The 15,743-nt window shown below is 37.3% G+C and overlaps 1 protein-coding gene across 2 annotated transcripts in view; it reads right to left on the minus strand.

Moving 5' to 3' along the window:
- Positions 1 to 15,743, minus strand: part of UBN2 (ubinuclein 2) — a 91,600-nt gene that overhangs the window by 23,807 nt on the left and 52,050 nt on the right. Inside the window, exons 12-16 of one of the 2 annotated variants that reach the window (XM_070465046.1) lie at positions 15,625 to 15,675; positions 13,431 to 13,473; positions 8,213 to 9,763; positions 2,038 to 2,269; positions 1,523 to 1,612 (exon numbers count right to left, since the gene is read on the minus strand). In XM_070465046.1, coding sequence (XP_070321147.1) covers positions 1,523 to 1,612; positions 2,038 to 2,269; positions 8,213 to 9,763; positions 13,431 to 13,473; positions 15,625 to 15,675 — 1,967 coding nt within the window. The remainder of the gene's footprint in view (positions 1 to 1,522; positions 1,613 to 2,037; positions 2,270 to 8,212; positions 9,764 to 13,430; positions 13,474 to 15,624; positions 15,676 to 15,743) is intronic. The other variant, XM_070465050.1, reaches the window with a different exon arrangement.

Raw genomic sequence — 15,743 nt, forward strand, 5'->3', positions numbered from 1 at the left:
AGACTTTAAAATGCTTTTTAAATGAAAAATTCGCAAACTTTTAAATTTTAATTACTTGGAAAATACTGACAGTCTTATTTCCTGTCTCCCTCTGGAACAGAGGTGCTGATCAGATAACAAGATAATGTATCTAAATCTGGAATATGAGGGTCACATTGAACCACAAGAAACCCGTGTGCCTAATTCCCTGCAGATTTCTACCAGTCTGCCCACAAACATACAGTTCTCAGCTGGACTCACCATACCAAGCAGCTGTCAAAACCCAGGGTGGAACTGCTTTAGTCACAGGGCAATTTTCCTTAAGCATTTAAACCTAGTCAAGAAGCTCAGGACGATCAGGATTGTTGACATTTGTGCCTACTTTGTGTAAAGAATCTGCCTGTAACGCAGGAGATTCGGGTTTGATCCATGGATTGGGAAGATTCCCTGGAGAAGGGACTGGCAACCCACTCCAGTATTCTTGCCTGGAGAATTCCATGGAGAGAGGAGCCTGGCAGGCTACAGTCGATGAGGTCGCAAAGAGTCGGACACGACTGAGCGACTCACACTTTGTTCCCACACTGGCACAATTGTGGTCTTGTGTTCATTCTCTCAAGAGGTTAGTCCAGGGCAGCTTAACACTTGGGTGTCTTAGAGCATTTACTACAACCTACTGCCTCAAGATTGCTCTGAAGCTCCCATTTCCACTTTGTGGTCAGCTGTAAACTTGTTCAACAACCATTTTAAATGCAGTGGCCAAAAAGAACAGTGAGGCCCTAGTCAGCTTTCACAGTTAAGAGAAAAGCTGAGCTGCTCAAAGATGCTGAAAATGGCCCTCAGAAAACTATCGGCATTTTACTGGGGTCAGCTGCTGATGAGAGTGAAAATCTGGAGGCCAGGGATGGGTGCAGCATCCGCTGTCCAACTCCAGACCTCAGAGCATCTAGCTGGCCTGCAAGTATGTAACACAGAGTGTGAGATCACATGAGTTTAATCAGGGTGAGGAGGCAGAGAAAAGTAATGGTTAGGAATACAGGCCATGGAGTCAGACTTCCTGGATTCTATCTCAGATTAAACACTTATTATCCCATCAACTTGGGCAAGCTGCTTACCTCTGATTCCCTTTCCTGAGTTTCCTGATCTGTAAAATGGGGATTGTGATCTCATTCACAGGTTTATTGTAAGGATTAAATTAGCTAATACGTGTATCACAAGACTATCTGGCACTCTGGAAAATTTCCATAAAGGTCAAGTGTGATTAACTACTGGACATGATTTTTGTATACTGTCTTATAAATCCTATTCTTTGTCCTCATTCCCATATAACAAACACCTTCAAAAAGGCTCTCTGCACATGTAACAAAAGATCTCCTTTACCTGTTTCCTTTCTCTGAAAAGGCATTTGTTGCCGATGAGCATTTGCTCATATGAAAATTACCTTTTCCAGTCTTTGTCATTCTCTCGTATTGTTTTCAGGAAAGATCTAATATATTGGTAAATCTGTATAAATGTTAGACAGAGGAAGAAACAGGGGCTCTCTTACCATTAAACGTTTGCTGTACATGTGCAGGCAGAGGTGAGTGGGAAAGCGCTGCTGCGTGCTGAGCTCCTGGCTGTAAACCCTTTAGTAAATCTGGGGGGAGAACACACTTGTCAGTGATCTTCTTCAAACTAAGATCTGAGCCCTCTTAGATACAAAAATGAAAATAATTTATCCAATGCAAGCACAGACCTCGACTTCAAAGGTTTTTTTAAACATTACGTGTATAAATATAAATGTGCATGCAAATAACCCAAGAAATCTGACTTTCTCTTACTATAAATTTCATTAAGATAAAAGTGTGGAATAGCCAGTTAACTTTAGAAACTATAAAAAAATTTCAGAGTCCAGTAATTACTTATTTTATATATACACATTAAATAAACTGGATTTCTTTTAAAAAGAAATTCTATAATCTCCACTAACTCCAACTGGACTGCTCTCAATTAGTATAAATTTGTGAGGTTTCCTGTTCTGTCAAGATTAGGTAGCCATGTAAGAAAAAGAGCCCCACTTACTCTGAGTTAGGCTATGGTGGAAAGCGGCTGAGGTAGATCCCGAGGTGGTTGTCACTCCAGCTGTGTCCGTTCCAAAGCCAAGTAGCTCCAAGGGAAACTGGAAGGGCATGGTCACTGGAACAAGGCCACCCAGCATCCCAAAAGGAGTCACATTTTGATTTGTTACAGACAAAGGTGATGTCATGAGAGTCAGAGGTGAGGCATTAGCCAATAATGATGCTCCTGCTGTGGACTGCGGAAACCAGGGGTCAAAATACATAAGAAATCAAGTCTTTAACCTGAATTGATTTATTTTACTTAATATCCTCATGGACGTGAGACTGTGTCTTACGTCTACTGTAACAGAAACTCTGGGAGACAGAAATGAAGGCTGAAATGTAAATTACATTTCAAAGAGTGACCAATACTGGCTTTGAAAATACTTCTACTTAGCTCTTCATCACCAGTTAAGTTTCCTTAACTGTTACTGCAATGTCTATATTAACACCCATTCCTCTCTTAACGCACTCATTGCCAAACTTGGACTTCCGCTTTTGCTCTGACCTCTCCATCTGACACAGGGAATTAATTCCATATAATTTCAGTTCAGTCTCTGATCTGTAGTTTAGCTGTCTTTCTGGGCACAACGTCTGCAGCTTCTGTTCTAGACTATTACTCTCTCAGATCCCTCAACTCCATGCCCTGTACTTTCATAGTTAACGGCCATCTGTGTTTTCCTCTTCATGAGCTTTATCTGCCTCTTCCTCAAAAGCTAACCACCTGACCTATGCCATGAATACCACTCTTGCAGAACTTTCTGTCACAGATGTCAGTCAAGCACTGCACTTTCTCTGCATTTCCTCTGCTTCTGCATATACAGAGACCCCTAACATGTCTTAAAACCAACTGTCTTACAACCAACCATTACTCCCGGCTCTTCCCCAACCCCTAGCAACAACCTGACTTATGAATATTTCTTTTATTATCAAACTTATTGAATGGCAGCCTTCATCTTCCACACTATCTCATCTCTTCTTAACCCCTGAAAGCTGATTTCCAATCCCACCACATTTCTGAGCTCAGACTCCTAAGGCAAAAGGTAAATCAGAGTGCTTTGACACTCCCCTACTTGGGCTCTGATGCCATCATTATGAAGAAAAACACTTCGGAACATGCCAGCACTGATAAGCTTTCATCGAGAAATTACTGAAATATACTCTATTAAGCTAATTTAGTTCTTTGAAAAATTTTCTATACAGCAAATAAACATTTTTTTCCATTCCAACTTTTAATAAAGATTATAACCAAAATTTCTCAGTATCAGATAATACCTACTATATCTGCAATTGTGAGCTTTCTTTTATAGCCTTATTTTATCAACTCCAAATTTCTGTGGTAAAAAATTTTCACAGTTGTAAGTTTGGTCAAGAAAACTGAATTCTCTGAGTATTTGTTAATCAATAATAAGCATTAGCAACTGTTACTTTTATTTTGTATACTGATGATTTCTACCAGTAGACATTATTAATAAAGGGCTTGTCATTTTATTTCTCAGTTAATCTGTAGGAAAAATGCAGGTGATTTTCCCATGCAAAAATGCCACATCATCTCATGTATCTATACATTCAATGGTCCACACCACTGCTGAATGAAAAAATGAAGAACATCCTTAAAAAGCTTTCTATTCTGTTTTTTCACTAGTTCTCCAATTGCCTTCCCTTACCTCCTTTATTTATGTCTCAAACTTGTACCTATAGTTCTGACCTCTCACCTCAGTTTCAATCCTGGTTAGCTAATGGTTTAGTGAAGAATTCCAATTGGATATCTAACCTCACCAAATTGGTATGCTCAGAATTGAACTCATCATCTGTTACAATCATTTCCCTCCCATATATGTTAACTGCTAAGATCAGTAGTTTCAATTCTTTCCCACCACTCAAGGCTTGAAATCTTAGTTTTTAAGCAACACAAAATGAAAGACAAGATAAACTCATATTCAACATATCTTTTTTTTTTTTAATCACAACCTTCTACATTTAAGTAAGTGCAACTCTGTATCACTTTACGCTTGGACTTAACTGTTTTTCTTATTTGCCAGTCATTTACCTCTACTGTGCCAACCACGTGTCAAAAATGGGTGATTTAGGAACAAATTACTAACTTAGAAACAGTAATTTGAAGGAGAAAAAGGATCAGTATCAAGAGTTAACAAGAGTTTTCTCTTCTTTTTCATCAACATTCTACTACAATCTCAGAACAATATGGGGAACACACGCTAAAACCATGTTTCCCAAGTGAAGCCCTCCTGGTAAGGAACATTAAATACTGCTAATAAGGAGAACTCTTATGCTTTTCTGGAGTAGGCTCATTAAAGCATTAAAGCTGACAGAAAATGTAAATTAGGGCAACTTCCAAAATTAAGTTATGTGTATTAGCAATAAAAAATGCCACCAGGCCGTAACTAACATTTTATACTTATAAAAACCTTCCATATCCACTTTTGTTTATAAAACTAAAACGAAACACCAGATTATCTAAATGTTACATGGACAGTTATAATTTTCTCTCACAGAAGATGGAGACCTTTTAAAAGCGGGGTATCCATTGTTGGCATTATTTAGAAGCATTACAGGAGAAGCTATCAACATGAACCAGGCAAACAGTTCAGGATAATGCCCCATAATCAGAAATATTTTCCACGACCTCTACATTTCATCCCCAGGGGAAAATATACAGGAACACCTTGCTCTTTGTGGTGGGTGTTAGATTTCTTTTTAACAACATGTTTCATGTTGGTGAGTACATCTACCCCCCACATTCTCTACAACACCCAGAATGATTTTTTGAAATGTGTATCAGACCATACCACTCCCCTCCAACGGCTTCCCACTGAACACAAAGTGGAAGCCCAAGTCCTTACTGTAGCCCCTGAGGTCCTCGATCACATGGTTGGAGTTGTTTTTTGACCTGTCACCTCCCCCTCTTTCCCAACTGTCCAGCCCTGTCAGGCTCCTTCCTATCTCAGTGTCTTCACATCTACTTTCCCTTTCTTGCCTGGGCTGTTTGCTCTTCTCTCCAAAAGGCTTGGTCCTAGTCATTCAATTATCAGCTCAAACACTGCCTCTTCCAAGAGGCCTTCTCCATCTCCCTTATCCATGTTAGCAGCAATCACACTTTATCATATTATTGTTTTTATTTTTACAGCACAAAGTATTTTTAATTACTGTGTTTTGCTTATCTTCGTCCTAGAATATATGCCCCATGGGGGGGGGGGGCATGATCTTGACTCACCCCCATTTCCCCAGCACCTAGAAGAGTGCCTGGCACATATTAAACACTTAGTAAATATTTGCTTAGTGAATTATTTTGGAAATTATAGAGTGGCAAAGACTGGATTCACAGAAAATCAATAAGCTGAAGGGCAAGAAAGAACAGGAAAGCCTTCAGTGCAAAGTTATTAAATAAAAAGCAGGTAGAGATCAACCTGAACCTAGAAAGACTTTAACTTTGATTAACCTCAGGACCTGTCATGTTCACATCTGCACACAGCTAAAGACATCTTTCAGAGGCAAGTGGAATATTTTATAGACTTAGATAGGAAATCTGTTTTTCGTGTTGGCCAGCCTTAGAAAGACAGGATCTAGGTGCCACAAGGTAGCTGATAAGACGTCATTGATGTGTTAAAAAAGAGAACAAAAGTTAGAAATAATCTTATTCAATTACTGATGTTTTCTTCAGTCAAACTAATAAGAAAGACAAAAAGGATCAGATATGAGGCAGGAACATTAAAGTCTCCAAATTATAAAGCCATTTTGGAGAGGAAGAAATCAGAAGAAAGGAGTTACATTTTAGAAACACAAATTTTGCCATGTAGGTTCCTTGATAAGAAACTAACTGGTAAACAATAAACGAAATTGTTCTTTTGGAATAAATGATCAAATGTAGGAAGTTTTCCGGGGGGTGAGGGGGTGAAAACAGAACTGATAGATTCTGGAGATGATGAAAGATAGAGGGAGATTTAACTTTAAAGAAAACAAAGTAAGTGAAAGAAAAAAAAAAAAAAAAGCAAATTTTAACTCCAGAAAATAAGCCCAAAATTTATGATTGATACCACAGTTCACAATAGTTAGCTCAACACAGACAATCTTTTACAAAGTCACAGATTTAACCAAAAGTTGTAATTTTAGTCTCTGAAGAGAATGGGAGAAGTATAAGACAGTTAAAAGCCTTATTTATCACAATGAGAAGCTGAAAGATAACATTAAAAGAGACTTCTATTCATTCTTATTTTTAAAAAACACAAGAGAAAAAGCTAACAGTTAAAAGTAGTTGACAATAGGAAGGAGGATATGGGCCATGGAACTGTCATTTTGGTTATTATAATCCTCTCACATACTCCTATGATCAAATTAAAGACTGATTTCAAAAACAGTCAACATTTTAACAAAGATAATAAAATAAGAATGCAGACTAACTCCTAGATGTTAGTTGTAACTTAAATTCTCACATATGATCCCTGGGGGTTTTTTTTTTTTTTTTTGCTATTTTCTTATTTCTGATAAAAGCAAAATCATATGGATAAAACATCTATAAATCCTAGATTTCAATTAATGAAGTATCAGATAATGGAATTTTGTTCTATATTAGAATTTTAGAATTCATTCATTCCTAAGCCTATAGTAGAGGCAGAGTGATGATTTGGGTTTAAAGTGTACATTGAATACCAACACTTAGCTTGTACTGAACAGCAGGAAATCTCTCAGATACCATGTGGAAACTTATTTCATTAGATGTTCCTATTCCACATAAATAAGAGGCAGTACAAAGTTAGAGCACTTTCTTAAACAACAGAGTTTCATAAATAAGTCATATTTTCAAAGAGTAATTGAGAAGCTAAGAACTAACACCATAAAATACTATTTTTTAAAAAGCTTATGAAACATAGTATTATGTAAAATCTACTTTCTTGAAGAGTCTGAAAAAAGTATCTGGAAAACATCAACACTGGTGAGACGATACATGACTTTTCTTTCTTCAAAAATTTTTTCTGAATTTTACCAACTGTGAACATGGATTATGTTTCAAGGGAGGGGGAAAAAAGTTAAAGAAACCAAATGAGTAAAGTGAAGAACAAATCTGAGAAAGCCTCAGAATACAAATAAGTGGTAGATAGATGAAAATAATAACAGAAAAGATGACATGAAAGGCAAGAGAAATGAAATACATGAGCAATAGAGCTCTCAAAAATCCTCGGCAAATGGATCAGAAATAATAATCAGGCCCATAACAGAATAAAATATTCTTGAGCTGAAAAAATGAGTGGGTCGGAGACTGAAAGATGTTATTATTTTCTAGGTACAAAATTAATGAAAATTATCTAGATAAACCTAGCCATTATCTGGGAACACCTGATTTTCAAGGAAAAAGATAAAATGTGATTAGCATTTAGGCAGAGAAAATACGTTACTTATAAGGAAACAAAAAGTCAGAATGGCCTCAAACTTTTTTATAACTTTAAATAGTAAGGGTCAGTGGAGCAGTATATTTATAAAATCGAGTGAGACACTTAGTTGACCTAAGAAATCTGAATCTATTCAAGTGTGACAGAAATCATCAGGTATATAAGTGCTGAAGTAAAACAACATTCACATTAGTCTTCTTGAAAAGATTTCTTGAATTAGGTACTCCTGCTAACTGAGAGAGAAATTTAAATGAAAAACTCATGAATGGGGAAAGTGTGGTATAAACAGACTATTGATACTAATTTGACAGAGAATTATATATGAACAACTGCAAAATTTATAAAAAATAAAAATTTTATTCAAAAAGACATGGTTAAAGGAAAAAATAATATGAATGTATAAATTTTATTTAAAAAGTTATGAAAGTTGACAGGAGAATGGGACTAGGACAGGGAAAAGAAGAGACAAGCGAAGGTATGTTAAAATCATAAGTGACTATTCTGGACTTTGATAAGATACAGTTTTAAATTTTGAAAAATTTTGAAAGCAAGCATGTGATAAAAAAACACATCTCAACAAAAATTTTGTCCCCAAGATTATCCATCACTGTGATGTCAACATCCCATAAGTCATAAATTATAAACAACTGACACATCATAAAACGACCATTAAACTGACTGAGAGAAGTTACACCGCCTTGCACTTGATCACGTGAGCGCATCTAACATACATACCTGCACACTGGCTGTCGCCGCTGAAGACCCTGAGGCAGAGGACGGTCTGTGTGGAGTAGACAGCGGTTTAGTAGCACCCTGTGTTCCACTTCCTGCTCCCCCAGACAGACTAGTCCTACTCGCTCCGCTCGAGTTGAGGCTGCTACCTCTGCTGGCAGGTACATTCACTGCAATTCCACTCAAGCTGTTCTTCCCAACAGTTCCAGTGGACGCTGAGTTTGTCAGCTTTGAAGGGGCCTGAAGATTTTTCGTAGACGGAAGGCCTGAAGTGCGATTCAAGGGCAACAAATTCAAGGTGGGAGACTGTCTGCTGATGTTCATTCCACTGGGCTGTTTATGGACTGGGTTGTGACTGCTCGAGTGGCTACTCTGGGCCACTAGTGCATTTGGACTGGAAGAATTTGGGGATACAGTAGGTTTGGGAGTTGGGTTGGATTTAGAAATAAGTTTAGTTGATACTGAAGGCTTAGCTGACTGAGAGGGCTTGGGTGAGGCAGAAGGCTTAGGTGAGGGCAAGGGTTTAGGAGATGTGGCAGGTTTTGGAGATGAGGCAAGTTTTGGGGATGCAGCCATTGAGAAGGGGGACTTGAAACCCTGCGTGGAGATTTGTGACACCATTGCCTTGGCTAAATAGTTAGTGGAGGTAGTGGTGCTAGGTACTGTCCTAGAAACCAGGGAGTGGGACCCTTGAGAACCATTTCCAGGTGGGGGTGTAGATAAGGGAAGGCGGTACATAAGTGGCTTGTCTGAAGTCTTAGTAAGTGGGGATGAACAGGAAAGCTGGGGATTATTACTTAACTTCACCACTGGGTTGGTCTGTGATTTACTAATAGTCGCTTGTAATGGAGACACATAGTTCTGCTGGACAGCTGAATGCTGGTGCACCTTTGTTACTTGTGTTAACGGAGAAGCGTCTTGGGCCTCTGATGTTCCCAGAGTATGAGAAGAGGCAGCAACTTGGGCTTGGGAAGAGGAGGAGATGTGGGTCTGCGAAGAGGAAGAAGCATGAATCTGGCTTGACCTCTGTAGTCCTTGCTGAAGCAGCCTGGCTGGCAAAGGTTCTAAGGAAACTTTCGGGTTCTGAATTGAAGAACCAGCAATAAGGCCTGAAGAGATGCCAGTATGAGCTAAATCCTGGGGTTTCTTTGGTACTGGCCCTGTGTGGCCAGCAATAAGACTTGATGAATGTGCAGTCTGAGTAGAATCTAGCTTTTTGGGTGTAGCCAGTGGCAGTTTACTCATGATACTTGCTAATTTTTCTTCTCTCAGTCCTGGACGAGGTTTTGCAGTTGGCATACTTATCCTTGAGCCAGCTGGAGGGCCCTTGTTCCCATTGTTGATAACAGCTAAAGCTTCAGAAACAAGATCCAGTGCAGGTGGATGAAAGGAAAGTTCTTCATCTAGTGAGTCATCAAGGCAGATGGTCTCCTGCACTGGCGTGGAGCCAGAACTGGTAGAGGCCAGGGCCGATGTGCTAGAGCTCGCTGAAGGACCACCAACTGAGGCCACCGAGGACGCGGGAGTTTTCTGGTCCTTTTTTGGACTACACTCCTAGCATTGAGAAGCATTATATTAGAAAAACAAAAACAATTCATCAAAATTTACACAGTATCAGTTTTTAAAGGATTAGAATTCTCATAATTAAAATTCTACAAGTCTCTTTGCCTTTATCTTAGGATTTTACCCATCTTGTGTAGTATGGTTTACTATGGTAAAGACCATCACTCCCTGCTTCCTTGCATTTTGACCTCTTTGTATGCCTGTCTTACCTACAGACAGTACATAGAGAAAATGGCACATCAAACTGGTAGATGATTCAATTCAAGCACACTTAAATTGTGCTTTCTATTCATTATGGTAGAAGTCATTTATAAATTATAATTTATTCCATATATATTCACTATAAGCAAGGTACTATGCTAAGAAAACAAGAGTATTAGAAATTAAAAGTCTAAATATCTAAGAGAGAATTAAGAATTTAACCTTCTTGAAATTCAAGGAAGAGATAGAATTAGAGCAGTTTAAAATACTTAAAGAGCAAAAGCATTAAAAAAGTATCTTTCTAAAGAAAAATATGAAGTACTTGACATTTTATTTTTAAAATTAAGAAGAAAGAAAACTACATAAAAATCATTTCAAAGTTTCAACTAGTTTTTTAAAAAGAGACAAATCCAAATAAACCCAAAGCCATATATATTAATTTATACCACCACAGCACTTACCTTAACTGTAGTGGGGAAGCATGGAGAAAAAGTCTCTACCATCTACCTTCTAAGGTATTATGACAATAAATAAGAACAGTAAATTCTTATTTCTCTTAAGAATGCCACTGCACTCTAACTTTCTTAGCAATTTCTCTAAAACTTCTAAAAAGCCCTGACTGAAAACCTCAATGCCTTTTAGCAGTCTGAAGTGTAACTACATTAAGGGCAAGGCTGTCTGCTAAGATGAACAGATGAGACATGACTGCACTGACATACCATTCAGTGAAAACTCCATTACTAAAAAGAGGACAGAAACTGAGAGTGAGGGAGTATATCAAAATAATATTGGTAGTGTTACCAGTATAAAATTGCCATTTTAAAGTAACTTATTAATATTTTTTCTTTATAAAAATAACATTTAATCCACCCAAGAGTACTGTGTAGATTTATACTGGCAAATTGTTTAGGTTATATATTTGAGTGGAAAAAACAGGTTATTTCTTTTATATAAAATGTTAATTCAATCTGGATAAACAAATGGCTGGATGGGCAGATGGATCCGGAAGGAAGGAGGGGAGGCAAGGAGAGATCCAGAAGAAGGGAGGGCAGATGTGTACCAGAAAGAAGCTTTTTTTCCTTTGTGTGAGCAGAAATTTCAGGATAAGTTTTACTTTCCTCCTTCACTTTTCTATATTGTTTGCATTTTCTCCTATAAGCATTCCTGGTATTACCTTTATAACTGAAGTATGTATTGAAGGGGCATTAGAGCAGGAAAAAAAAAATCAGAATACAGCTTTTCCCATTTGGGGAAAAGGAAAAGGTAAATTCACAAAGATGAACAAAACAGGACTACTCTGGTGGTTCAGTGGTTAAGAATCTGCCTGCCAATGCAGAGGACATGGGTTTGATCCCTGGCCTGGGAAGATCTGACATGCCTTGGGGGCAACTAAGCCCATGCCCTACAACTACTAGCATTAACTACTGAGCCTGTGCCTAGAGCTTGTGCTCTGCAATGAGAAGCCACAGCAATGAAAAGCCCGCGTGTGGCAATGAAGAATAACTCCCACTCAAAGCTACTAGAGAAAGCCCGTGCACAGCAATAAATACCCAGTGTAGCCAAAAATAAACTAAAAAAACTTTTTTTTAAAAGATGAACACAACAGATTATCCCACTGTACCATCCCAACACACCCGTTATCAGAGTTCTGGTAAATTTAATCATATGTTTAAAGAGATGTAGCAAAATTTAACCAACTCTTTATGGTGGGTATTAGGAGTTTAAAAATAAGTCAAATGTCAAAACAAAGCATGAACCAATAGATTTAACTAAGAAAAAGAAGACTACTTAATCTATATTCAAAAAGCCTCTAACACTATTAAGAAGAGCACAGAGTAGCAAATACAGATCTGGCCATAACCTCACAAGCAAAGAAACTCTATTCAAAGAGTGAAGACTATGGGAAAAGTCTAAAATCTAAAAGGGGTGGGCTTTCATTACAATTTTAATTTCAAATGATTATAGTTTTCACTTCTAGAGGTTATAGTGGGTTGGCCAAAAGGTTCATTTGGTTTTTTCCATAACAGCCTACAGAAAAACTAAAACTTTTTGGCCAACCCAATGCTTGGTTCAACTCTGCCTTGTCTATTTTGATGTTTTTTTGTCCCTCCTTCTACATTTTTAAATATTAAACAACTTAAGTTACTTTATGTCCTAACCATAATAAATCCATCACTTGCTGTTCTCAGGGATTCAATTCTACTGGTTGTCTCTGCTGACCCACTCATAGGAATATTTCCTCACAACATTTCCTCATGTATCCCATATTTTCACATGTTTGACACAGTATACATAGTGGCTAGGATTTGGCGCTTTCACCGCCACGGCCTGGGTTCGTTTCCCAGTCAGGGAAACCCTTCTTTGGGCTTCCCCACTAGCTCAGCTGGTAAATAATCCGCCTGCAATGCAGGAGACCCTGGTTTGATTCCTGGGTCTGGAAGCTCCCCTGGAGAAGAGATAGGCTACTCACTTCGGTATTTTTGGATTTTCCTGGTGGCTCAGATGGTAAAGAATCTGCCTGTAATGTGGGAGACCTGGGTTTGATCCCTGGGTTGGGAAGATTTCCTAGAGGAGGGCATGGCAATACACTCCAGTATTCTTGCCTGGAGAATCCCCTTGGACACAAGAGCCTAGCAGGCTACAGTCCATGGGGTCGCAAACAGTGGGATACGACTCACCAACTAAGCACATATGTAATAAGCCTTTGAGGCCTGGGATGAGGGTACATTATTCCAGAAAGAATGTGATTTGCCAGTGCCCTGGGTTAATACTAATTTAACAACTTTTAAGTTATTTTCCTAGCTTGAGGTTTTCCCAGATTACCCAGGTTGTATAAACTAATCTCCTAATCCATAGAAAATTTTCAGGAAGGACATTCTTTCCCTAATTCAGAACCATGGCCAAAACATACAAATTTCTTAATCTTTTTACTGGTGAGTGGACTTCTTTTCTAGCCCTCTCTTTTACTAAAAATGTCATCCTCTGAGAGTCCCAGGTTTATGGAGAGCTTCATTCCAATTCCCAACCTATTTAAGTCTAAGAAAATCTTATCAGCTGAGGTGTGAAAGGTGACAGAAATCAGCAAATGCACCTAAGGGCAACTGAAGTTTCAGTGACATTAACTTTCTGGCAGCTAGTCCTTTGCTTTGAGACAAGGATTTCACTCATTCAAGATCCCAGCCATGCTTTTAAAAGCTATTTGTCATATTAATATTTTATCCAACATTTCTAAGTAGTACTAAGCCTCAGAATTCAACTAATGTATGTAAACTTCCCATTGCCACAGTTATCTATTCTCCCAAATACAATGGCTCCAGAATTTTTACAATGCTTGAAAATACCCTTCTTAAGAGAACAGTACCTAATCTATGCTAAATGCCATATAACCTTTTCATCATAAGAATGTATTTCAATAGTCACCAATTATCACTAACTAAAGATTTAGTTCAATATTTACCTTCACTTTGGGTTTAGGTGCAGGAATCACCTTTTTCTTTGCCCTAAGAGAAAAGATTAAAAAGGACGTTATCTCAATAGCAGTTAAGTCACTCATTAGGAAATTGTAACACATAATTTTGTATGTAAGTATTCAGTTTATATGTGAATATACAGCAACATTTTTACTAATTTCAATTAACTACAATAAAGGTCAAACCATTAGTAAAATGTAGATGATAAAATTTTTTTAATTAAATATAATTGCTAAAAATAAAAATTAAAACTCAAAACAGGCTAATGAAGCTGCCTAAAGGATACTTATTTCAAAGAATTGGTAGGAATTTGTAATTATTTATAGAAAAGAGCTTTAAGGAACTTCAAGCTCAAATTAAACCATGCTAAGAGGTTATAAATGACATACTATTTAAAAAACAAAAAAAATCCTCAAGTTTTTTAAGAAAGTTATTTTTAACATAATAGTTCAAATAAAAAATTTCAAAACTGACAGTAAAAGGGCAATAGAAAAACACCATGAAAGCTTAGAACATTTGTGAACCAGTGTGAAAAAGTGAAAAGATTAAAAAAATCTTAAGGGTTCTTTTCTTTAGCACAAGAAAGTACTTACATGTTTGCTGAATAATTAAACGGTTGTAAAGCTAAAATTATCTGAATATTTCTGAACATTGAATATTTCTACTTCACTAAGTTAAATTAATAAATGTCTAAATAAAATGTTACAGTCAATCTATAACTTCATTAAGGCAACAGTAATAGTCATGACTTCCAGGCCTATATTATCACACAGATTCCTACTTTCTGATACAAAACAAAAGAAAAAGCCATAATAATGAGGCTACAAAAAAAAAAAAAAAAAAAACTGAGAGAAAGGATCTATGTGAAACTTGCTTTAGAACTGAAGAAATAAATTATTTCTATACTTGAATTGTAATGGGCTTTTAGGACTATAGGGAAATTAAAGGCCTGAAATATTGACACAAATACACATAAATGCATAAAAATATATTTACTCCCACCCTGGGATATGTAAACCACCTGCAACAAAGTAAACCTATAAAACCAAACTACTCCAAATTTATACCCAAAAAAAACAAAAATAGCAAGATCTGAAAACCAAAACCAACTTTAATGTATCTCCGATAGTAAACTAACAAAGTGTCCTTCCTAAAAGCTGTAAAAAAAAAAAAAAAAAATTCTATCCACTGCAAGTATACATAAGGAGAGGGGGAATTTCGTAACACTTCCCAGATATTATCCAGACCTCTTAGTGGAGTACTGAACTAAAGTTATCCAGTAACTTCTCAGTGACCTGCTAATTTTATATTTTAATAACCCTTAACACTACACTTCTAGGCTATAGAGAAGGAGCCTTAAGTTGTAAGGAAAAACAGAATCCTTGTCAAGATAACCAGTATTCACCCAAAAATATAACCACAGAAAAAACCTGCCTTTTTACTAGAGACCATTCTTGAACCCTGGTGGCTCAGACGGTAAAGCATCTGCCTACAATGCGGGAGACCTGGGTTCAATCCCTGGGTCAGGAAGATCCCCTGGAGAAGGAAATGGCAACCCACTCTAGTATTCTTGCCTGGAAAAATCCCATGGACAGAGGAGCCTGGCAGGCTACAGTCCATGGGGTTGCAAAGAGTCAGACACGACTGAGCGACTTCATATTCTTTGGTAATTACATCACTAATTAAAAGATCCACTTTGGGACAGAAGAAAGGACATGAAGAGTACATTAATTTTGTGGAATAAAACACGCTGCAAGGCAAGGCTAGGTAGGATATATACAGAACTGTCCTGGAAAGCAGGAGGCTAACAGATTACCTTTGTGATGGTCATTAGGAGGGAAAGAAAAAGGATACAAAAGAACTGGAGGGCAGACCATCCAGGAACAAAAGAAACCACTGAAGCCTTCCTATTTAAATGGCTTCTCACCACCAGATTTCAAACCAATATGTTACATTATGGATTCAAGTTTTTAGAGACTAGCCTAAGAAGTTCATTAATAGAGAAATGTGTCCTCGGGTCCAGAGAGTCAACAGTTAAAATGATTTTTTTTAAAAAGCTGTGTTAAGACAGATTGTATGTTTAAGTCCTATTTTACCTAGGATTTAATGAATATTTTGTTTAATAAATATCATAATGTGAATAAAAATAAATGAAGAAATCTGGGGTCTGCATTTACTCACGGAGCAGAAGTAAGATGATTATGTACACTCCGACTTTCCTTAAAAAGCATTCTGGAAAAGTTAAAAAAAAAAAAACAGTTATTTTTCATAGCAAACAATAACAAGATAATCACTTTGTC

Source organism: Odocoileus virginianus, chromosome 1, assembly GCF_023699985.2.
Source record: "Odocoileus virginianus isolate 20LAN1187 ecotype Illinois chromosome 1, Ovbor_1.2, whole genome shotgun sequence".
Lineage (NCBI taxonomy): Eukaryota > Metazoa > Chordata > Mammalia > Artiodactyla > Cervidae > Odocoileus > Odocoileus virginianus.